Source organism: Nerophis lumbriciformis, linkage group LG18 (genome assembly GCF_033978685.3).
Source record: "Nerophis lumbriciformis linkage group LG18, RoL_Nlum_v2.1, whole genome shotgun sequence".
NCBI classification, from domain to species: domain Eukaryota; kingdom Metazoa; phylum Chordata; class Actinopteri; order Syngnathiformes; family Syngnathidae; genus Nerophis; species Nerophis lumbriciformis.
The window spans coordinates 28,657,869-28,684,352 of NC_084565.2; the positions used below are offsets into that span (position 1 = coordinate 28,657,869).

At 37.6% G+C, this 26,484-nt stretch overlaps 1 protein-coding gene across 1 annotated transcript; it reads left to right on the top strand.

Annotated features, from left to right (window-relative positions):
- abhd17ab (abhydrolase domain containing 17A, depalmitoylase b) lies at nucleotides 1–24,543 on the top strand. Its single transcript, XM_061977959.1, has 5 exons — nucleotides 1–579; nucleotides 10,149–10,510; nucleotides 15,013–15,207; nucleotides 17,547–17,726; nucleotides 21,500–24,543. The coding sequence occupies exons 2-5, from the start codon at nucleotides 10,155–10,157 to the stop codon at nucleotides 21,723–21,725; spliced, it is 957 nt and encodes a 318-aa protein (XP_061833943.1). The 5' UTR covers nucleotides 1–579; nucleotides 10,149–10,154; the 3' UTR covers nucleotides 21,726–24,543.
- The last annotated feature ends 1,941 nt before the right edge of the window (nucleotides 24,544–26,484 follow it).

Consider the following 26,484-nt stretch of genomic DNA (forward strand, 5'->3'; position numbering starts at 1 on the left):
CTTCCGGGTACGGTCGAGCAGGCAAAACAGGAAGAACATGGATTAAAATACAACGCCAAGACGCCGCTTTTAAACACAGAGGTGACCCCCGTCAGCGTCGATTCTGGATTCTTGGAGAAAATGACATTTTATTTTAAAATTGTGTCACACCGAGTATAGAACGTTATTTTTTTTAACCGGAAAGCCGTCTTGTTAGCTTGAACCCCCGGTTAGCGTTAGCTCGTGAGAATTAGCATTATCTCCTCTCCATTGTTGACTCATTCTCACCCGGGGAGAGCAGACAAGTGTGCTTTATTGTTTCCCCAGTTTTACATTTCACTAACTTCAACACCTACTCGAGATGACATTTTTTTAAACGCCCCCATTTTCGGTTTTAATTCTCGACGAAATGGATGTGAGCCGGACTCCAGTCACTTTATTCAGGAAATAACATTTCCACGTCACTCGATCGGAACCACGGCTTCTTCTTTTTCTCGCCAATAGGGAATTTCACCGACTAATCCCCAGACTTGCATTCGGGAAGAAGACGTTTTAAAATTTTCCACAGCAACACTTACATTTGGAGACTCTACTCAACAGGTAGGTGTATATATTTTTTTACTCTCAGTTTAAATTCCCGAAACTTTATTTGTGGCGCAAAATCACACACATAAAACCGAATAAAGTAAATATAAAATGTAAATAAAGATTACATTAAATCAGCATTTAAGGACATAATAATAATGTTTATTACAAACTAATATACACAGGCATGTTTGTTGTATTATTGAGTCGACATTGTCATAATTAAGGATATTCCGATATTGTCCAACTCTTAATTACCGATACCGATATATACAGTCGTGGAATTAACACATTATTAGGGCTGCAACAACTAATCGATTATAAAAATAGTTTGCGATTAATTTAGTCATCGATTTGTTGGAACTATGCTCTGCGCATGCGCAGAGGCTTTTTTTATTTTTATTTTTATTCATTTTTTAAATTTTATTTTAATTTTATTTTTTATAGACCTTTATTTATAAACTGCAACATTTACAAACAGCTGAGAAACAATAATCAAAATAAGTACAAAAACAGTACAAAATAACGCCAGGGCGGCGCTGAGGCTACGTCTCATGAGGTGGAGGTAAGCCAGCCAATGATGTGTCATGTGCAGCTCACGTGACGACGTCGTCTCATTGCTGGAAACATGTGAAAAATGGCGCAGGAAAACAGTACAGATAGTTCAGCAGAAAAACATCTTGAGGTTATTGCTTCAATGGAGAAAAGTGTACGACCTAAGTCGTCAAAAGGAGCACCTGAAAAGGAAACATGTTGGAGCCATGGATGAAGGGAAGAACTCACAGTACGTAACTTTTTAAGTCCATAGTGGCAACAGGCATTCATGAGTTCACCTTTTTTGTGAGTAACGTTAACGTTATGCCTTTGTTGCAACGCGGGGCTGATAATGTGTCTCCGGCACATTTGACTCCGTTTTGAGAGAGAAAACGCACGGTTACCAATTTGGAAATAAACGTAACGGACAGAAATATCTCAGGTTGGTTTCATAATGGGCCCTGCGATGAGGTGGCGACTTGTCCAGGGTGTACCCCGCCTTCCGCCCGATTGTAGCTGAGATAGGCTCCAGCGCCCCCCGCGACCCCAAAGGGAATAAGCGGTAGAAAATGGATGGATGGATGGTTTCATAATGGATCAATGTAGCCGGGCCCGATAAAGCTATATAAATATATTTAGATTTGAGTGACGCTTTATTATAACTAAACGTTATGAAGGTGCTGGAATATTTCATGCTATTATTCAGAGGCAGCCTAAAATGAATCCTTTATTATTCACAACAGAAACGTGTACAATATCTGATTCAGTTCTGATCTGATGAGTTACATTTCTGTGTTATTATTGCTGTATGCAGCACCCCCAATGTCCAGAACATGGTGCCAGTATTCTGTTTTTTTTCAATAAAATACTGGAAAAGATAGAAATGCAGTTTCTCTTTTATTCGATTATTAATCAATTAATCGAAATAATAATCGACAGATAATCGATTATCAAATGAATCGTTAGTTGCAGCCCTACACATTATTATGCCTAATTTGGACAACCAAGTATGGTGAAGATAAGGTCCTTTTTTTTTAAGCTTCATAAAATAAGATAAATAAATTAAAAACATTTTCTTGAATAAAAAAGAAAGTAAAACAATATAAAAACAGTTACATAGAAACTAGTAATGAATGAAAATTAGTCAAATTAACAGTTAAAGGTTAGTACTAGTAGTGGACCAGCAGCACGCACAATAATGTGCGCTTACGGACTGTATCCCTTGTAGACTGTATTGATATATATTGATATATAATGTAGGAACCAGAATATTAATAACAGAAAGAAACAGCCCTTTTGTGTGAATGAGTATAAATGGGGGAGGTAGGTTTTTGGGTTGGTGCACTAATTGTAAGTGTATCTTGTGCTTTTTTATGTTGATTTAATTTTAAAAAAAAAGCGATACCGATAATAAAAAAAACGATACCGATAATTTCCGATATTACATTTTAAAGCATTTATCGGCCGATAATCCGATATTATCGGACATCTCTAGTCATAATAGTCTGATAGGTTTGCTACCTAACGCGACTGTGCATGCGCACGAACGCTTAAGTTTTCCTCCAACAAAATAACCATAGCAATTAGGATAAAGATGTTGCTATATTGTGGTTATTCTTAGCATTATTTTACTTACCAGGAAACAAACCAAAACAAAAACGGTATAATCATTGATTAGCCTTAAGTGCGTGGCTCATACTTGCCAACCCTCCCGATTTTCCTGGGAGACTGCAGAATTTCAGTGCCCCTCCCGAAAATCTCCCGGGGCAACCGTTCTCCCGAATTTCTCCCGATTTCCACCCGGACAACAATATTGGGGGCGTGCCTTAAAGGCACTGCCTTTATCGTCCTCTACAACCTGTCGTCACGTCCGCTTTTTGCTCCATGCAAACAGCGTGCCGCCCAAATCACATAGTATATGAAGCCCACACACACACACAAGTGAATGCAAGGCATACTTGATCAACAGCCATACAGGTTACACTGAGGGTGGCCGTATAAACAACTTTAACACTGTTACAAATATGCGCCACACTGTGAACCCACACCAAACAAGAATGACAAACACATTTCGGGAGAACATCCGCACCGCAACACAACAGAACAAATACCCAGAACCCCTTGCAGCACTAACTCTTCCGGGACGCTACAATATACACCCACGTTACCACCAAACCCCCCCCCCCCCCCCCCCCCACCTCAACCCCCCCATATCTCCCGAATTCGGAGGTCTCAAGGTTGGCAAGTATGGCGTGGCTCGTTGTCTATACTGTATGGTGACAGAATGAATGTCAACAGGAAGTATTTTGACCAGCACATACACTATATTGCCAAAACTATTTGGCCAACAAAATAACCATAGCAATTAGGATAACATTTTTGCTATATTGTGGTTATTCTTAGCATTATTTTACATACCAGGAAACAAACCAAAACAAAAACCGGTATAATCATTGATTAGCCTTAAGTGCGTGGCTCGTTGTCTATACTGTATGGTGACAGAATGAATGTCAACAGGAAGTATTTTGACAAGCTCATACACTATATTGCCAAAAGTATTTGGCCAACAAAATAACCATAGCAATTAGGATAAAAATGTTGCTATATTGTGGTTATTCTTAGCATTGTTTTACATACCAGGAAACAAACCAAAACAAAAACCGGTATAATCATTGATTAGCCTTAAGTGCGTGGCTAGTTGTCTATACTGTATGGTGACAGAATGAATGTCAACAGGAAGTATTTCGACAAGCTCATACACTATATTGCCAAAAGTATTTGGCCACCCATCCAAATGATCAGAATCGGGTGTCCTAATCACTTGGCCCGGCCACAGGTGTATAAAATAAAGCACTTAGACATGGAGACTGTTTCTACAAACATTTGTGAAAGAATGGGCCGCTCTTAGGAGCTCAGTGATTTCCAGCGGGAAACTGTCATAAGATGCCACCTGTGCAACAAATCCAGTCGTGAAATTTCCTCACTCTTAAATATTCCAAGGTCAACTGTCGGCTTTATTATAAGAAAATGGAAGAGTTTGGGAACAACAGCAACTCAACCACAAAGTGGTAGGCCACGTGAACTGACAGAGAGGATTCAGTTGCTACAGAGCTACAAATTTCATGTGAACTTCCAATTAGCCCACGTATAGTAGCTTCATGGAATGGGTTTCCATGGCCGAGCAGCTGCATCTAAGCCATACATCACCAAGTCCAATGCAAAGCGTGGGATGCAGTGGTGTAAAGCACGTCACCATTGGACTCTAGAGCAGTGGAGACGCCTTCTCTGGAGTGATGAATCATGCTTTTCCATCTGGCAATCTGATGGACGAGTCTGGGTTTGGAGGTTGCTAGGAGAACTGTACATTTCGGAGTGCATTGTGAAATTTGGTGGAGGAGGAATTATGGTGTGGGGTTGTTTTTCAGGAGTAGGGCTTAGCCCCTTAGTTCCAGTGAAAGGAACTTTGAATGATCCAGGATACCAAAACATTTTGGACAATTCCATGCTCCCAACGTTGTGGGAACAGTTTGGAGCGGGCTCCGTCCTCTTCCAACATGACTGTGCACCAGTGCACAAAGCAAGGTCCATAAAGACATGGATGACAGAATCTGGTGTAGATGAACTTAACTGGCCTGCACAGAGTCCTGACCTGAACCCGATAGAACACCTTTGGGATGAATTAGAACGGAGACTGAGAGCCAGGCCTTCTCCACCAACATCAGTGTGTGACCTCACCAATGCGCTTTTGGAAGAATGGTGGAAAATTCCTATAAACACACTCTGCAACCTTGTGGACAACCTTCCCAGAAGAGTTGAAGCTGTAATAACTGCAAAAGGTGGATTGACATATTGAACCCTATGGGTCAGGAATGGGATGGCACTTCAAGTTCATATGTGAGTCAAGGCAAGTGGCCAAATACTTTTGGAAATTTAGTGTATATTGTGGTTATTCTTAGCATTATTTGACATACCAAGAAACAAACCAAAACAAAAACTGTATAATCATTGGTTAGCCTAAAGTGTAGGGCTCCTTGTCTAAACTGTATGGTGACAGAATGAATGTCAACAGTAAGTATTTTGACAAGCTCATATGTGAATAATAATCACAAAAGCTGACCTATTTCGGACTGTTTCTGAAAATGTCATAAAAATCCATCAATTACTTATGTTGCTAACTATCGGATTATGAAGCTGATCCCATTTATTATGAAGCAGCACATTTTTTCAGAACACTGATGTTCTGTAAACATTTGCTACCCAGGATAACTTTTTGCTCAACGCTACTGAGCATGCGCACTTATGCGCATCAATGCTAAAGGTTTCCTTGAATAAAATAACCATAGCAATTAATGCGATTATTATTATTATGGTTATTTTTAGAATTTTTTTTTACATACCAGGAAACAAACCAGAAGAAAAACGGTATAATCAATGTCACTTATTTCAGACATTTTCTGAAAATGTAATCAAAATCCGTTCATTATTTATGTTGCCAACTATCGGATTATGCAACTGCTTGCATTTTTTTCATGAAGCAGCAATTTTTTTTAACACTGGGTTGCTACCCATAAAAATGGGCTGCCCAACGCTACTGAGCATGCGCATCAATGCTGAAGGTTTCCTCGAATAAAATACCCATAGCAATTAAGGTAAAAAAAATAGCCATATAATGGTTATTTTTAGCATTATTTTACACAAAAACGGTATAAACCTTGATTAACCTAAAATGCATGGCTGGTTACTTGTCTATACTGTATGGTGACAAAATGAATGTCAATAAGTATTTTGACAAGGTCATGGAAAAATAATAATAAAAACTACAAAAGCGCTTATTCTAAACCTATTTCGGATATTTTCGAAAAATGTCATTCCAATCCGTCCATTACTTATGTTGCTAACTATCGCATTACGCAACTGATTGCATTTTTTTATGATGCAGAACATCTTTTCAAAACACTGGCCCTAGGCATTTTGTGGCCCCATAATGGTCCTTAATATTACTATATACAGGGACGACATATGTAGGGATGATGTTTGATAAGAAATTATCGAGTTCGAGCCTATTATTGAATCCTCTTATCGAACCGATTCCTTATCGATTCTCTTATCGAGTCCAGATAGGTTGTTGTATATGGAAAAAAACATACAATATTTGGTTAAAACAAATCACTTCACATTCTCGACTACTCGCTACTATAGTATCACCATATCTGAGTTATTGTGCAGAAATGTGGGGAAATAACTACAAATGTGCGCTACATTCGTTAACCGTGTTTGTTTATTTATTTATTTATTTATTTGTCATAAAGAAATACAATCATGTGTGCTTACGGACTGTATCCCTGCAGATTGTATTAATCTATATTGATATATAATGTATATATTGTGTTTTTTATGTTGATTTAATTAAAAAATATATATATATTTTTTAATTTATTTCTTGTGCGGCCTGGTACCAATCGGTCCGCAAACTGGTACCGGGCAGAGGCCCGGTGGTTGGGGATCACTGCTCTACGAGCTGTCGTAACGTCCGCTTTTCATCCATTCTAACAACGTGCCGGCCCAGCCGTAAGATATGTGCAGCTTTGCTACGCACACTCACGTGAATGCAACGCATACTTTATCAACAGCGATACAGGTTAGACTGAGGGTGCCCTTATAAACAACTTTAACACTGTTAGAAATATACGCCTATAGTGGTCTCGATAACGGGTACCGGTTCTCAAAAAGGGATTCGAGTCAGAGGACTCGGTTCTTTTCTTATCGAACAACCAGGAAAACCGGTTTCGAGCATTATCCCTAGACACATGTCATATTGAGAAAAAAAACGAATAATAAAACCATAAATTGTATAGCAATTTTTGGCCATTAAACTGTGTTATAGGTTGATTGGCCACACTAAAAATTGGCCCTAGTGTGTGAATGTGAGTGTGAATGTTCTCTATCTGTGTTGGCCCTGTGATGAGGTGGGGACTTGTCCAGAAGTCTGAAGGCTGCTGAGATAGGCTCCAGCACCCCCCGCCACCCCGAAAGGGACAAGCGGTAGAAATGGATGGATGGATAAATGTGTTTTCTGCATAATTAAAATCACATTTTAACATTTAGTTGAGTAAAAACCACTACATTTGCACACAAATCGATCATGAGGCTTCAGTATGTGTTGCCACTTCACCTTCTTACGTGTGTAACCCAGGATTTCCACTGGAGGCGGAACGACGCTGCCACGGCCGCCAACTCTTTCCATTTCCATACAAGTCAATGTGTCGATTTCCACCGCTAGCGGACCCCTTGTGCACGGCAGTGCTATGCCAGTAGCATACTGCATCCCAACGCTAAATATAAGCAGAGCTTCTATACTTGCCAAATGGCGAAACACGAGAGATCAATTTAGCTAAAATGTGCTTGTGTGGGACATCCAGTCATGCACAAACACAAAATAAATTACTATCAAAAAAATGTACCCGTTTTCAAATTTTAAAACGTCCTAATTGGCGGGGAACAGATCTGAAGTCAATTGTCAAAGGTTTTCAGACGCAATTTCACCTCGGTGACACAAGTGGTTTCGGACATGCTGATTCCGGGCCCAAAATCAAAGAATCATGATACAAGCATATCTTGGACGGCTATTTAGGACTCTGTGTCAAATACCAGCTGATGCGGGGGCCCGGGAAGCAGGGAAATGGTTTGCGGGAGTGGATGTGTGTTTGTATAACACTCGCCAGGGATGATGTTACTGTTGTGTTGTTCCTTTCTACAAATACAAAAAAAAAGTAGTCGTTCTGCAAGGCAACCTGATGTGTTGTTCCTTTCTAGAAATACAAAAAAAAAGTAGTCGTTCTGCAAGGCAAAATGATTGTCTTTTCCACGAGTCATGTCAGTGGCGTCACAGACACCTGCCTGTAGGTATTGATAGGCAGCAAAAGGCGAGATGTTACGCGGTGTAGCCGTTCAGCCGCCGTTACGAACCTCAAGTGGCAGGACCGAGTATTTTTTTCTGCTCCTCTGGAAGGATAGAATAAACTGTTTGTGTGTATTATATTATATTCCATTCATAACTAATAATCTGTGGGAATTCATTCACCACGGTCATGCCCAGAACCAATTAAAAGCGATAAACAAGGGTTTACTGTGTTTTACTCTTGGAGACCAGAAGTAGATCTGGCTATGGGAGTGTGTGGATAAAAGACACAACCAACAAAAATTATGTTCAAGAAGGTTTGAAATTAAACATTAAGAAATAATCCATCATTCATTCTCATTCATTTGTACTATATACACGTACCATGTGTATTTATATCATGTATATTCTAAATGAGATATTTGTTTCACTGCCTAAGCACTTCTGGTTAGATGTATTTTGTTGCTGTGTACTTGTGACATGTGCAATGACAAAGTTGAATTAGATCTAACTAGGACTGCAACTAACAGTTAATTTGATAATCGATTAATCTGTCGATTATTACTTCGATTAATCGATTAATAATCGGATGAAAGAGACAAACTACATTTCTATCCTTTCCAGTATTTTATTGGAAAAAAAACCAGCATACTGGCACCAACTAATTTTGATTATTGTTTCTCAGCTGTATGTACATGTTGCAGTTTATAATAAAGGTTTATATAAAAAAAAAAGACATAAAAAATGCCTTTGCGCATAGCATAGATCCAACGAATCGATGACTAAATTAATCGCCAACTATTTTTATAATCAATTTTATTCGATTAGTTGTTGCAGCTCTAGATCTAACCCAATGTGTTATCCCTGTTTTACAAGTTATGTACAGATTTATTTTTACCATAAATAATCACATATTAAAAATAAACAAAAAATATTACATTGAAAACAACAATTCAGTTCAGTCCAATAGCATCAATAGTCATGTGTTTATATTCCAGTCAAAAGTTTGTATGAAAATATAAAATAAATATTTGACTTAGACTTCCTTTTTATTGTCATTCAAATTTGAACTTTACAGTACAGATAAGAATGACATTTCATTGCATTTAGCTCATGGTAGTGCAGGATAAAAAAAGAAATAAGGTGCAGATATAAATAAATAGATTACTGTACAGATAAATATATTGCACTTTTGCATATGCATCCACGTTTATGGATGTATGTTATATTGTCTTTATATTCCAGCCAGTTAATCCATTTTGGGGGGGAATTGAAGGGATTATTATGATGCGTTCAAGAGTTTTACGGCCTGAGGGAAGAAGCTGTTACAGAACCTGGAGGTTTTGCTTCGGAGGCTGCGGGAACCTCTTTCTAGAGTCCAGCAGTGAAAACAGTCCTTGGTGGGGGTGGGAGTAGTCTCTGCAGATGTTTGACAGGTCCAAGTGGGAAGGCAAATCACAACTGCTATGCCACTAATGCATTAATTGAAAAAGTAAAAGAAAACACAATAAATGGACAAAAACTAGTAATAGTTCTTGCGACACTATATTATCAGAAAAAAGATTTACCTCAATAAAAAATTCAATATTACGGTCGTTTTAGTTAAAATGCCACGTTGAAAGTGTTGGAAGCGATACTAAATGATCAATTCTATTTATAGTCGTTTGAATGGATGCTGCCGCTATGCTGCTAAACCGAACTAAAACTATTACAAAGTACATGTTAACTCATTGAGCTGGGACAAAGTATAATTGTATCCATGAAGAAATTCTGTCCATCAAAGTAAAACAAGCAAACTCCTGCAGAGCACGACGACCACGGTGATTATCAGCTACTGGAGTGGCCAGTCACCATAATCATGTGACCCCCCACACCCCCGCCCTTCTAATGGCTGTGGGCCTAAACAACCGCATAGATTGTTGATGCCTGGGGCCGTCCCTGATTATTAACCATCAGCTGCACTGTTAAGTCAATGCGTTTGCTATCTGAAGAAGAAAAACATGGCACAAAGCCTCCATGCATTCCTTTTGTACTTATTCATCTGACAATATCTGAACATCTCATTAACAATAGTATTAATGATGGATGTTTGTACAAAAGTGTTCATCGTCTTTGCTGCCCTGTGCTTCATTCTTGTCTTCTTGCTACTCAGTGAAGGATGGATAGCCTGTCTATCAGTGAGCTCTGTGGCCTGTTCTGCTGCCCGCCTTGTCCAAGCCGTATCGCAGCCAAGCTAGCCTTCCTTCCCCCGGAGCCCACGTACGCCTTCATCCCGGATGCAGAACCGGGCCCCAACGCTGCGGGGCCGACGAGGGCTTCGAGCCTGCGGCCTAGAAGCGGCGTGGCCGTCGCCGGGAGCGCACCGTCAGAGGGAAAATGGAAACTTCATCTGACGGAGCGCGCTGAGTTCCAGTACTCGCAGAGGGAGCTGGACACCATCGAGGTGGCGCTCGCTCAATCCAGCAGAGGGAACAAAATCGGCTGCATGTACATCCGCTGTGCTCCTAATTCCAGGTGTGTTCTCACTGTTTAGGTAAAAGCGACTTTGGTGCGTTTGCCTTGGTAGTACAATTAATTGTCTCAAGTCATCTGAACCATAGTGTGTACCAGACAAGCTAGTGCAAGCAAATTCCTCTGTTCCTCTGTGACAATGGCACGCTCTTAAAGTATATTTAGAAGCTTTTGGTGAATTCCTAACTGAACATAGCCTAAGTATTCAACCCAGCAGATGCCATTTTGCTTTGTATTATTTGAGTTGCATCACACAATATGTCACGAATGCTGCCAATCAGGTCCGTACTTTATGCAAATGTTCTCAACTGCAAAGTTTTTGGTCCTATGACAGAAATATCAGTGTGAAAAATAAGCGGACTGCACCAAGGGCCTGGTTTACTAAGATCCAAATAGCAGGCGCAAAGCTATGTGTGCTAAATTGTGTGTGATGTTAGGTGGCGTGTTGCGTGTGATCTACTATCACTGCGTGTGCTATTCATAACTGGTGCAGACCGCCTTATTTAAATTAAGATTTTGCGTGTACTATAGACACTTGATTATTTACTGCACATTCATGTATTTTATTTGCATTGTTGTCAAACAAGCAGCAGACATGTACCACTTTTTATTGGTATTTCAGAAACCAGACGTCCTGACTCCCGCGGTGCATCTACATAGAACCCACTTTTTTTTTCGGGGCGGTATAGCTCGGTTGGTAGAGTGGCCGTGCCAGCAACTTGAGGGTTGCAGGTTCAATCCCCGCTTCCGCCATCCTAGTTATTGCCGTTGTGTCCTTGGGCAAGACACTTTACCCACCTGCTCCCAGTGCCACCCACACTGGTTTAAATGTAACTTAGATATTGGGTTTCACTATGTAAAGCGCTTTGAGTCACTAGAGAAAGGCGCTATATAAATGTAATTCACTTCACTTCACTTTTTCCCCCAGCACTGGCTGTGGTACTGACTGCAGATATAAGACAATAATATGCAAGAAAATGCATATTGCAAGAAGTTTTGTTCACATAGGAATTATGTTAATTTATTTTATATTTGAAAAAACAAACAACATAAAAAAAAATGCCAGCAGACACCAAAACGCATCAATTTAATTTGTTTTATTCAGTCTTTTAAGTCATCCAGCAGCTATAAAATTATAAAAGGATGTTGCTGAAAAGACAATATGTCTATCCATCCATCCATTTCTTACAGCTCGAGAGCGGGGGTGACTGGAGCCTATCCCAGCTGCATTCGGGCGGAAGTCGGGGTACAATATGTCTAATATTTATTAATTTCTAACAATCGAAATATGTTGAGTGTTGGCACACACGTAGGACGGGGATTCTTTGCCCGTCGTCTGTCTTTGCAGCCCAAACACCGGTCTTTACAGTCGGGTGCGTAACTGAGTTTGCACATACTTTTCAAACTTGGTAAATTAAACGCAAACTAATGCTCGCAAAACGGTGATGAGTCAAATCACGTGGCACGCGTGCTAATATAATATATTTACATCTTCTCATCCCAGTATTGCGGGTGTTCTGATGATCAGCATTTATTCTGCATATTAATTAAGACAAAGATGCAAAATGAATAGCGCTACTTGTTCTGCTTATCTAACAGACGCAATTTACTTGGCCCACACCACACTAGTAGATCATCTTTGCGTTTGCTATCAAGTTTGTACGTGTTTTAGTACATGCAAAGTTTCAAACCTTTAGTAGATCAGGCCCAAAGTGTTTTAATAAAAAGGTCCAAACAAGACGACCGCAGCACAAGTGTGAACAAAGCCTAAATGTTGTGCTGACCCTTCATATCCTCTTATCAACGTAGCGTCACCCTTGCTCACAGGGTTTTTCCACAACTGCTTTTATTGTCCATCCACTCACTTGTTGATTCAGTCCAAGATTGGCTCTTACTGCCATTGCAATTAATTATGTATTGCTTCCATTACCTTCTTTGTTTATACATTATAAAAAGAGTCACAATTCAAATTCAAACATACAAATTCGAAACCACATTAGCTTACACAAAAAACTACACTTACCGTACTCATTTTTATAATGACAGTAAATCTGTTTCAGGGTCAAACAATAATTTAACGTAACCACTTTTTTGACTGCAGGCAATTTTTAATTACCAGTATAATATTTTTAATTCTTAAACAAGTGTAAAAGAAGTTGACCACAGAAAAATGTACAAGCAAAACAATCTACCATGGATCATTCCATGTAGTTTCCTTAACTTCACTCTTCACCCTCTTTTTTTTTTTTTTTTACGCCCATGTCTCATAAAAGCCCCCCAAAAAAGCAAACCCCACTATCAATATTTTTTTGGGGGGTATGCTAATGTCTTGTGCTGTGTGTATCAATAGGTTACAATAAGTTAAGTTGACATGTTTTTTTTTTTAACTTGGCAAAAATAATGTATGGTAATTATTAGGGTTGCATGCAGAGGTGGGTAGTAACGCGCTACATTTACTCCGTTACATCTACTTGAGTAACTTTTGGGATAAATTGTACTTCTAATAGTAGTTTTAATGCAACATACTTTTACTTTTACTTGAGTATATTTATAGAGAAGAAACGCTACTTTTACTCCGCTACTTTTATCTACATTCAGCTCGCTACTCGCTACTAATTTTTATCGATCTGTTAATGTACGCTTTGTTTGTTTTGGTCTGTCAGACAGACCTTCATAGTGCCTGCGTTTCACCAATCAGATGCAGTCACTGGTGACGTTACTCCGTTCCACCAATCAGATGCAGTCACTGGTGACGTTGGACCAATCAAACAGAGCCAGGCGGTCACATGACCTGACTTAAACAAGTTGAAAAACTTATTGGGGTGTTACCATTTAGTGGTCAATTGTACGGAATATGTACTGTACTGTGCAATTTACTAATAAAAGTTCCAATCAGTCAATCAAAATTGTTAAGGAAAAAAGACCCTTTTTTTTGTTTCAACCGTACATCCCGTCAAAAGCCTAAAGACTGACTACACAGTTCCTGTCTTCACAATAAAAGTGCCGCTCCATCGCGCATGCGCTTTCAAAATAAGAGTCTCCGAAAGCCAGCGCAAACAAGCTAGCAAGCTACGGAGTTTGCCGCCAATGTATTTCTTGTAAAGTGTATAAAAAACGAATATGGAAGCTGGACAAATTAGATGCCAAAAACCAACCACTTTCATGTGGTATTAGACAGAAAGGAGGAACTTTTTTTCTCCTCCATTTGAAAACGTGGATGTTATCATCTCCACTGTCTGATTCCAATCAATGCAAGTCATCAGAATCAGGTAATACACCAACTTATATTCTTGTCTTCATGAAATAAAGGAATCTGTATGTGTTAAACATGCATTTATATTCATTAAAACACCTTTAACATGTAAACAAAAACGGCAAAATAAATAAATATAAATTATATACTGTATATATCAATGTATTTATATATATATATATATATATATATATATATATATATATATATGTGTGTGTGTGTGTGTGTGTATATATATATATATATATATATATATATATATATATATATATATATGTGTGTGTGTGTGTGTGTGTATATATATATATATATATATATATATATATATATATATATATATATATATATATATATATATATATATATATATATATATATATATATATATGATATGTGTGTGTATGTTACTCATCAGTTACTCAGTACTTGAGTAGTTTTTTCACAACATACTTTTTACTTTTACTCAAGTAAATATTTGGGTGACTACTCCTTACTTTTACTTGAGTAATAAATCTCTAAAGTAACAGTACTCTTACTTGAGTACAATTTCTGGCTACTCTACCCACCTCTGGTTGCATGAAATAGATTTGGCTTACGATAGACCTCCCCCCGCGTACCTTCCCGCAGAACCTGACGTGCAGCTCCCAAAAGTTCTATTTTTTCGGCAACAGGGACCGCAGAGCTGTGATTGGTTAGTTTTTGATGCGGTGGGTCCTTGAGAGATAGGAGAGCAGACTTTGTGCTTGAAATGCACAAATTATTGTAAAAGATAATTATTATTATGATATTATTATTTATATATTAAATATATCTGGATAACATATTGTTATCACAGGAAGATTTTAGGCCATCCCATGTAATTATTAATCATAATAAAATGTGTTCTAATAAGTTAGACCTGATGAAGATTAGGTCTGACAGTATGTGTTCTATCTTAGTTTGTGTGGCTGCCAAATGACTTAAAGGAAATGTATTTTCTATTTATTGGCCTCATAATTTGTTATATCTATTAGAAAAAACAAACTTGATGGGATTTGAATGATCTGCAGTTGCTGTATGTAATTTAATATTGAAAACATATCCTTGTGTGCAGCCTTGGGCTTATGTGGCTTCATAACAGAAATGTGTCCTCATGTTGTCTACGTTTCCTCTAAATATGAGTCATTTGATTTAGTAATCTAATCTTCTTTTATGTGGCTTTTTTATTTGGTGTTTCGCTGTCACACCTTTTGTGTATTTCCCCCCCCGTCAGATTCACGGTGCTGTTTTCCCACGGTAATGCGGTGGACCTTGGCCAGATGAGCAGCTTCTACATAGGCCTCGGCACACGCATCAACTGCAACATCTTTTCCTACGACTACTCCGGCTACGGCGTCAGTGGCGGCAAACCCTCTGAGAAGGACCTCTATGCCGACATCGACGCCGCCTGGCACACTCTACGCACGCGGTATGTTGGATTCATGGTGGTGATGATGTAGCTACATGTTCTCCATAAAGACATCAGGTTGGCAGAGCAGCGTGTGAACAGATGCTTGGAGACTAGAAAAGAGTGGGATAGAGTGGAGGCAGAGAGACCCCAGGGGGTGAAAATAATTAGTGTCATTCTCATTGCGCTACAAACATTCCATCTAAGAATTAAAATGTGTGTCTCAAAGCTATTGTGCAAAATCAAACTTTTTTTCCTGTTAAAATACTTTTGAAAAAATACAATTGTATTTTGGAGTATTAAGCCTTGTTTTTCTTGTAAAAAGAGCAAACCTAAATAATGATAACCGCAGTATAGGTTGTGAGTTCAAACCCCGGCCGAGTCATACCAAAGACTATAAAAATGGGACCCGTTACCTCCCTGCTTGGCACTCAGCATCAAGGGTTGGAATTGGGGGTTAAATCATCAAAAATGATTCCCGGGCGCGGCCACCGCTGCTGCCCACTGCTCCCCTCACCTCCCAGGGGGTGATCAAGGGTGATGGGTCAAATGCAAAGAATAATTTCGCCACACCTAGTGTGTGTGTGACGATCATTGATACTTTAACTTTATTAACGTTTTTAATTTTAGATATTGAAAAACGTGATTACCCCGCGACCCCAAAAGGGACAAGCGGTAGAAAATGGATGGAAAAACGTGATTAATAACTGCACTTTGATAACCTCACGGACGGACGAACAGACTGGTTTTTCCCCATTAAGAAACTACATACCCCAATCTAAACATATACACACACATTGCTGTCTAAGCAACTAAGATATTATTCAATTATGCACATTGAGCCTACAAGCCGTGTTCTTTTAGGAGAGAGTGATCATACTATGCATTTTATACTTGGACGCCACAACGTCCGCCCGAAATAATACATGATAATAATAATAATAATAATAGATTTGAATTTTAATTTGAATTAATCTTAAAGTACTACAGTACAAACCACTATTCAAAACAATAAAAGCTTAGCCATGGCCCTGCGATGAGGTGGTGACTTGTCCAGGGTGTACCCCGCCTTCCGCCCGATTGTAGCTGAGATAGGCTCCAGCGCCCCCCGCGACCCCGAAGGGAATAAGCGGTAGAAAATGGATGGATGGAAAAGCTTAGCCATTAAAACAGATAAAATACTAAGACTAAAACACTATCATTGAAGCATAAGAAACACAAAACATGCAAAATAGTGGGTTTTCTAACAGTGTGTCTATTTATATTAGTTATTTAAAAAATAACTTGTTTCAGTGTGTGGATAGGTACTTTTTGAGCACATTCATCAATACCGCGCTAATAATGATAATCGTAATATGACATTTTCATATTGTTACATCCCTAGTTTGGATGTGTACCAAAGGGGCTCGATTATCCTATTTGTTGAGTGAAGACTCGACAGAATATTTTGAAACGCATCAAACACAGCATCAGCAGATTTTTCTTACTTCCGATGGTTGAAGGGCAGGATGTCGATATCTGAGCACCACTCGAACGCGCACATCAACTGTCTAATTAGAATGTACTTTACTGGTGTAAACGAGGCAGGAACAACAATATTTAACAATTTATTAGCTCTTTATTGCTCAAATGGCACCACCCTGTGACAAATACAGTATGACTTCAACCGAAGGGGAAAATACCTGTAACCCAAATTACTTGTAAATTGAGGTACCACAGTATAAGATACAAAAACTGTACAAAAACATATTTATTGTGCCAATAAAATATTAAAATCAGCTTGTATGAATTCCGGCAGCACGGTAGAACAGGGGTTAGTGCGTGTGTCCCACAATAAGAAGGCCCTGGGTTTGATCTTTCTGTGTGGAGTTTGCATGTTCTCCCCGTGATTGCGTGGGTTCCCTCCGGGCACTCGGGCTTCCTCCCACCTCCGAAGACATGTACCTGGGGATAGGTTGATTGGCAATGTGAATGTTGTCTGTCTGTCTGTGTTGGCCCTGCGATGAGGTGATGACTTGTCCAGGGTGTACCCCGCCTTCTGCCCAAGTGCAGGTGGGATAGGCTCCAGCACCACCGTAAACCCGAAAGGGACATGTGGTAGAAAATGGATGGATAGTTAAACCAAGTCACCATTTAATGTCTGACAAGATTTGTTTGCTGTGGAATACTGTCACCTTGTGGCCTTTTATAGGTATTTATTGCTGGAATTAATAACTTCAGTGCAGTGTTTTATAATTGTTTGCTATGAAGCAGGCAGAGCTTTCACTCTGTCGCCATTTGTTTTGTTTCTGGTTATAATCACACGTTTCCTCTTTGCCTTTACTGCTTTAAAACAAATGCATGTGTGCAACGTCCACCAGGTATGGTGTCAGCCCAGAGAGCATCATCCTGTACGGACAGAGTATCGGTACAGTTCCCACGGTGGACCTGGCGTCTCGGTACGAGTGCGCTGCCGTGGTCCTTCACTCGCCGTTGACATCTGGCATGAGAGTGGCTTTTCCCGACACAAAGAAGACCTACTGTTTTGATGCTTTCCCCAAGTAAGTCCATTCATTCGCTGTCTTAGCATAGCTAGTCTTACATTGGCAATTCAACTAAACAAAAGTGAACAGTTCGCAAAGAGTTTTAACAAATGCCTTACTTCTAAATCGGCTGTCTTCGTCTAAGGAATTAAATAGCTGAATCTGATCAGTATTTGCTTATAGTTGACTATCAGTCCAATCGATGGCGTTTGTTCTTTTAAGTGAGAAATAGATTGTGATTATAGTAGTGTATACTGACTGGTCACTAGGTGTCAGTATAATGTCACATGATGCAGAGTCGTGTAGAAGGAGAGTATGGCCAACTCATGATACCTATGAGCCAACCAAACAACAGGCACCAAGACTGCTACCAAGTACATGTGCGGCTGTGCCCGGATGCACGCAATTGCTGTCGTTTTGACGTTAGTTTTTCTGACAAAATAAACCAAATTCATGTAACTGTCTCGTTCAAAACGTACTCAATTTTAGGGCTGGGCGATTATATGATTGTGATTGTTGACCATGATTAAATTGAGTTTGATCACAGTGATCAGCTGTTAGCATATTTCTCCTCGATCAAACATGGCAGAAATTTCTGTTAGAAGTTACCGCAGTAGTAAACAGTAGGGAAGCAACAATGCTCGCAATAATCCGACTTTATTGACTGTGATCCTGTGTGTGTCTGTAAATGTGTTTGTGTATGTTTGTCAACTGTGGTGGCTGCCTTTAATGTGTTTGTAATCACTCTATGTATCACTCATTATATATTATTCTAACTGATCTTTTTTTTCTGTAACATGGTAAGGGGATAAGTGTACATATTTTGCTTAATTAATTGACATATTTCTTTCCACTTTATGTTTTATATTTGTAATGATATTTTCAGTTCACTTTCTCATCTATTAGTACCGTATTTTCCGAACTATAAGGCGTACCTAAAAACCTCAAATTTTGTCAAAAGCTGACAGTGCGCCTTATATATGGACCAATATTGAGTCACAACAAACCTAAACTTCATTTTCATAAAGTTTAGGTCTCGCAACTACGGTAAGCAGCCGCCAACTTAATTTTCCCCCGTAGAAGAGGAAGTTCTTCTTCTACGGTAAGCAGCCGCCCCCGTAGAAGAAGAAGCGCGCGGTGCATGCTGGGATATATGACTGCGCGAGGCGTGCCCTTTTGATTTCCATTTGTTTGTTTATGTAAAGACCCCAAAATGGCTCCTATTAAGAGACACGCTTCCGATGCAGAGTTTAAACTTAAGACGATCAGTCACGCAGTAGAACACGGGAATAAAGCAGCAGCGACACTGACTCCATTAATGACGACTTCGACGAGACGGAGCCGGACATGTTGGATGCCGTATCCGCCCAACTGTTTAATTCGGACACTGAAGAAGAAGAATTCGAGGGATTCGTGGATGAGGAATAACTTCATAAAGGGAGCTTTACATGTTTATTTTGTGTGTTGTGTTGTGTGACATTAACGTTTGAGCAACGTTGAGTTATTGATATTGTTATTGCTCTGCACTATTTCGAGTGTTACTATATTGTGATTGCACTAACGTTTGATTTACCGTAACAGTATCACTGTTTTTTACGTGTTTATTGAATCAGGGAAAAGTCCCCCTCCACTATGTAGACTTAGACTTAGACTTCCTTTTTATTGTCATTCAAATTTGAACTTTACAGCACAGTTATGTGATATAAATGTTGCAGTACATGTTATACCTTGCTGTTGTTAAAAGATAAACAAAACACCACGTCACTGACTTTACCTCGGGGAAAATAATAAAACAGCTGTTTATTTATTTTGGGAGTGAACAGAGTTGTCAGAACGCTGGTTTGTAATCTATTAATAAAGTTGACATTCCCTTTAGCGCAGCTCCATCTAATGGATGCATAGGTGCGCCTTATAATCCGGTGCGCCTTATATATGAACAAGGTTTTGAGATATGCCATTCATTGAAGTTGCGCCTTATAATCCGGTGCGCCTTATAGTGCGGAAAATACGGTACACCCAAAATGTGTTTGTTTTTTACTTCTTCAATGTCCGTCCATTTGTTTGTGTGTGACGTTCTCTTCTGCTGCTACTGAATTGCATTATTTGAGTTTTATTTAGATTCAAGGAGTCTGTTTTTGTCAAAGCAACTACCGGTATGTTAAATGTATTAATTTCTTATGTTATTAATTGAATTAGCTTCTGTGTGTTCTCTCCTGAACAAAACGTAGACGTTGTGTTGCGTGTTTACCTGGCACAAGACGCTGTAATCGGCGGCTCTCCAGTGTTGTCTGCGACACTTCACTTCCTATATTTGTCTTTTTTCCTGGTTGTGGGGAAAGGGGTGTAAAAACATTCCACAATTCTTGCGGGTGGAGCAGCCCCATGCTACACAACAGGGCATTTATACAAACAAGCCTAAATCAGCCCCACCGTTTTATAAGCCGCAGGAAAAAAGTAGCATCTTATAGTCCAGGATTTAGGGGATTTTTTGCAGGTTTAGTGCCTGTGTTGGGGTAAGCGCGGCCAAGGTGGTCCACATCGGTCTGACTACGGCCCGTTTAAAAAAAAATCCCCAAAACTGTTATACTGTCGAGGTGACTTTTCCTGTTTTATCCGCAATGTATTTGCTCTCTGTAGCCCTCATTTTTCCTTTTTCTTTTCACCCCATGCAAAGAAGATGACGCAACCAAACTTGTTAGTCGATACTGTTACCTGATTGGCTGTTAGCGTGTCACTCCCACTGATCAGTGATCGCTTCCTGCATTGCTGAGTTACGGGAGAGAGCAAGTGCCTTTTTTCATGCAACCAACTTCAAACGTTTTATCAACGGTTTTTTTTTGGTATAATATATTGATTTCGTTTTATCGCCCAGCCCTAGTGCAGACTAATACCGCATTTTTTGGAGTATAAGTCGCTCCGGAGTATAAGTCGCACCGGCCGAAAATGCATAATAAAGAAAGAAAAAAACATATATATATATATATAAGTCGCACTGGAGTATAAGTCGCATTTTTTGGGGAAATTGATTTGATAAAACCCAACACCAAGAATAGACATTTGAAAGGCAATTTAAAATAAATAAAGAATAGTGAACAACAGGCTGAATAAGTGTACGTTATATGAGGCATAAATAACCAACTGAAAACGTGCCTGGTATGTTAACGTAACATATTATGGTAAGAGTCATTCAAATAACTATAACATATAATAATAATAATAATAATAATGGATTAGATTTTATATCGTGCTTTTCTATTATTAGATACTCAAAGCGCTCACACATTCACACCTGATGGTGGTAAGCTACATTTGTAGCCACAGCTGCCCTGGGGTAGAACATGCTATACGTTTACCAAACAATCTGTCACTCCGAATCGCTAAATCACATGAAATCTTATATGTCTAGTCTCTTACGTGAATGAGCTAAATAATATTATTTGATGTAATGTGTTAATAATTTCACACATAAGTCGCTCCTGAGTATAAGTCGCACCCCCGGCCAAACTATGAAAAAAACTGCGACTTATAGTCTGAAAAATCCGGCATTTGTCCCATAATAAGACCAAAACACACAACCAGCTAATTTAGACACACCAGCAGCAGCGATGGCTTGCTAGTGACAGCCAGAACTGTAAGCAGATAAGAATGATCTCTTACAGTCTAAGAACTATTTCGGTAGGGAGATTTAATGTCTGACGACAAGTGGAATCTTCCACTAATTGAAGACAGCCTGACCTCTGATGAATGCCAGCTACCCTCTGCAGTTTAGTAAACTTCCATCTCCCTCTCAGCATCGAGAAAGTGTCCAAAATCACATCCCCAGTGCTCATCATCCACGGGACAGAGGACGAAGTGATCGACTTCTCCCACGGCCTGGCTCTGTTCGAGCGCTGCCCCAAGGCAGTGGAGCCCCTGTGGGTGGAGGGGGCGGGACACAACGACATCGAACTGTACAGTCAGTACCTGGAGCGCCTGCGTCGCTTTATAGGACAGGAAGTCACCTTACCACATGCCTGAACGCTCATTTTGGAACCACTCCACCAGCTCATTGTCTCATTGACACAGCATCACATCAACACATAAAACACAAACATTTGTTTTGTTTCTGAAAAATATTTGACTTTGTTATATCCTCCAAATTGAACATTTTCTTTAAAAAAAATACTTTTTTTCTTGGAAAAACATGACTAATTTTTATTTAAAAATATCTACTTTTTTCAAATTTGAAAAGATTACTTTCTTGAAAAAAAAGATGGTTAAAATATTTTAAATGACAACATATCTTTTGTGAAAAACTGACTTTTTTTTTCAAAATTGCAACATTTTCTGGGGGGGAAAACTTTTAAAAGTGACTTTAAAAAATGTGGTTGTTTTGAAGTCAGGGGTTTTTCATAAACAAAAACAATATTTTTTATATTTACATTAATTTGATTATTTGACTTAGAAAATGTGTTTTGTTTCTGAAAAAAATGTGACTGTCATATTATCAAGATTTAACATTTTCTTTAAAAAAACAAACTTATTTTCTTGGAAGAACATTACTAATTTTCATTAAAAAATATCCACTTTTTTCCAAATTTGAAAAGATGACTTTCTTGAAAAAAAAAAAAGATGGTAAAATATTTTTTATGAAAATATCTTTTGTGAAAACCTTACTTTTTTTGCAAGACTGCACCATTTTCTGGGGGGAATTTAAAAAAAAAAAAGTGACTTTAAAAAATGTGGCAGTTTTGAAGTCAGGTGTTTTTCATAAATGAAAACAATATTTTTAAAATTTACATTAATTTGATTTTTTGCCTTAGAAAATGTGTTTCCTTTCTGAAAAAAATGTTGACTCTTTATTATCTTAAAAAAAAGGATTTTTCTTTAAATAATCCCCTTTTTTCCAAATTTTAAAAAATGGCCTTTTCTTGGAAAAAAAGAGATCATTTTTCATGAAGAAAAATCCAAAACATATTTTGTATATTTAATATGAATTGTTTTGTGAAAAACTTACTTTTTTTTCCAAGATTGCAACATTTTCTGGGGGTAAGAAAAAACTTATAAAAGTGACTTTAAAAAATGTGGTTGTTTTGAAGTTAGGTGTTTTTCTTAAAAGAAAACAATATTTTTTTTAAATTTACATAAATTTGATTATTTGACTTAGAAAATTTGTTGAGTTTCTGAAAATATTTGACTTTGTCACATGATCGAGATTAAAAGTATCTTAAAAAAAAAAAACGTTTTTTCTTTAAAAATATCCAATTTTTTTCCAAGTTTGAAAAGATGGCTTTTTCTTGAAAAAAAAAAAGATGTTAAAATATTTTCTTGAAGAAAAATCAAAAACATATTTTATATATTTAAAATGAATTGTTTTGTGAAAAACTTACTTTTTTTCCCCAAGATTGCAACATTTTCTGGGGGGAAAAAACCTTATAAAGGTGAGTTTAAAAAAAATTGGTTGTTTTGAAGTGAGGTGTTTTTCTTAAAAGAAAACAATATTTTTTTTAAATTTAAATTCATTTGATTATTTGACTTAGAACATTTGTTAGGTTTCTGAAAATATTTGACTTTGTCGTATGATTGAAATCAAAATGTTCTTTAAAAAGTCCAACTTTTTTTTCAAATTTGAAAACATGACTGTTTTCTTGAAAAAAAAAAAGATTGTAAAATGTTTTTATTTAAAAAAAAAAAAAAAAAAAAAAACTCCCTAAGCATATGTTTTATCTTAAAATGAATTATTTTGTGAAAAACTGACTGTTTTGCAAAAATGCAAATAATTTTCTGGAAAAAATTACTTTAAAAAAATTTGGTTTTGAAGTCAGGTGTTTTTCCTGAAATGAAAAAAAAATTGTTTTATTTACATTTAATTTGATTATTTATAACACAGGAAACGTATTAAAACAATTTTGGCCTGCTCAGTAGACACATTTTCCCCAAGAAGTCACATTTTCTGTCTTGAAAAATAATTAAAAAAATAATTTTATTCCCCGAAAATTAAATTAAAGTCAGATTTTCTTCTTTTTTTAAATGTTTTTCCTAAGAAAAAAAAAGACTATGTTTTCCTGATGAAATACACAAAGCACTATAATACAGTATATTTACTTTCCCCCTCTCTGAAGTCCATTCTGGTTCCAGAGAACGTGGGTCCAAACTTTAGTCTGGTTCTTTTTGTACAAAACCTCACGAAGATACGTTTCGAGATTGTTGTGTTCATGTTTCTCAGGTTCTAAACTCAACATGTATTCAGCATCAGAGCTGGTAGGGACTTTTGGCGCCCTCTAGTGTGGCGGACATGAACTGCAGTTAAATGGAAAGACTTGTCTTCTACCTCAAAACTGTCTTTGACTTTAATTGTGTGACCGGAAGTCTCAAAGTCCACGGACTGTTGACTTGTTGGGCGAATGTGAACGAAACCCACGTGACATAACGGAACTTTGAGTTGTTTGATGTGACTTTTAGGAGCGGTTATTGTAACTCTTGTGCACACGATGAATGCTGCAATACTTTTTAAAGCTGCTTTTTTTGGTGGCGGGAGCTTGAATAGACGATGAAGCCCTCCACCAGGACTTTGAATAGTGGTTATTATTTCCTAGTTTGCACTAAACATCATCTCCATTTTGATGGTTTTTCTCACTGTATTTGTACAAGATGATCACCGTGACCCTTTTCTAATGTTTGGGTTCTTCTCTAAAGATTTGAACGATATTATTATTATAAGAACCTATGTTGTTTTATTTCCTTCATGCACATATCTGATGTAACCACAGTACTTTACTTGTTTGACTGCAGACATGACTTCACTCAACTTTCATTCTACCTTGGAACAAGAATCCAATAAACATCCTGTCAGGAGGAATGTGAGTCATTATGTTCTATACTCCTCACCGGTTAGCTGGAGCCTACCCCAGCTGACAAGAGGCGGTGTTAATTTTCACTTTTGAGTGTAATTTTCCCCCATCTTCATCCTAATTCTAATACTTAGTACAGTAATAATAAATACACAAGCTGACTTATTTTCATTGCACTGTGTACCTAATGTTATGTCCCTTTTGGATTATCTTCCCTTTCAGCCATTGAACCGTTTTATGTCTCAGATTTACAAGCACAATTAGCAATATGTTTTTAATTGAGTTTTTTTTTTTTTTTGCAACTATGTGACAGTATTGTCATTAAGTTAAACTAATCATCTCTTTTTCTACCAAGAAAAACAAAGTTGGAAAACATTGCAGTTTGATTACCAGCTTGAGAAGCAAACTTTACTGGTAAGATTGCGACTTTGAAAAAAGTCACTTTTTTCATGTTCTTTTCAATCTGGAAACAATAATTGTTTCCCATTAAATGTTTTACTTGACTTTCTTATTTTCATGTTAGTTTCATGTTTTAAGACCTTTTCTAAGGCAAAATACATTTTCTTGAAAAACATGACTATTCTTAAGTAAAACAATGTTATTTGACTCTATTCTGTAGGAAAAGTATGTGCCTATATATTAAAAACAATAATTTTCTCCAAATTTTCACCTTGAAAAAAACTTTTTTTTTTTGTATCTTGGAAAATATGACTTAATTCTCATAAGATGAAATCTGATTTTTGAAGTCTAACATTTTCCTAGAAACTACACGTTTTATTTTGAAAAAACAACTATATTGTTGGATAAAACATGACTTTCTTGAGAATATGAATATATTCTTGAAAGAATCACTGCAAAAACATGGTTGTACATTCAGAAAAAAAACATGTTTTTTTCTTGAAGAATATGAATATACTTTGGAAAAACAAGATTGTTTTCGATTAAGAAAAAATATTTTTACTTGAAAAATCAAAAAAATATTTTCTCTTTCTCTATTCTAGTTAAAAATGTGAAAAGTGAGAAAATAACTATTCAAATAAGATATTTTGGTATTCCTCATGTGGAAAATATTGTTTAAAGATTCTGCAACACCTTAAGTTTCAAAATAAAATACGAATTTCTATCTTAAAAATCCTGCTAATTTCTAGACATACAAAATCTTAATCAAGTCAAATCAACTCAACTCACTGAATGGACATCATTTCACTAGTTTTTAGTATTTTTTTTAAAATCTTCCTTTTTGTCAGTGTATGATTATAATGTGCAGGAATAAATCAGCTATGCAAACCCTGCTTGCTAAAAAAAAAATCTTACAACTTGAAATGAAAAACAAAACAAGTCCTTCAGGTCACGTTTAGCCTCTGAGAGGACTATGTAGGCGAGCTCTGCTCCTGTAGAGTTCCACACCACATTCGGGGAGAAAGCACCCCCTGGTGGCGAGATGCAACCAAAAAGTTCCTTTGATGGCTGTCACGCATTCTACTTCCATCATCTCCTCCAATATTTATTCTCCCCAAAGATTTTTTTTTCCCATGTTTATTTTTTTATCATTCTGTTTTTTGAAAGTTTGGAGCCAACAAGCCAACTTGTGCTCTTTCATCTCCAGTCAAAGTTGCTGTGACAGCAATAAATAAATCACAAGTATCTTCGCCTTCTCAGCTGGATCAAAGAGTCCTAATCAGAGTTAGGGGTCGGGCGATACTGCACATCCCGGTGTCGATTTGATACCAAGAACTACAAACCGAGTACAGCCGATACTGATTTTTACCGAACATTTTTCAAGATCTTTGAGGGATTCTATCTTTAGGTTATAAAAAAAAAACTAAATAAACATAATTATACATTTTAGATGAGAACACAACAAAATGATCAACAATGAATAATTTAACAAAATGTAAACAACAATATGAGACAATTTAACAATATCAAGGACATAATTGTATCCC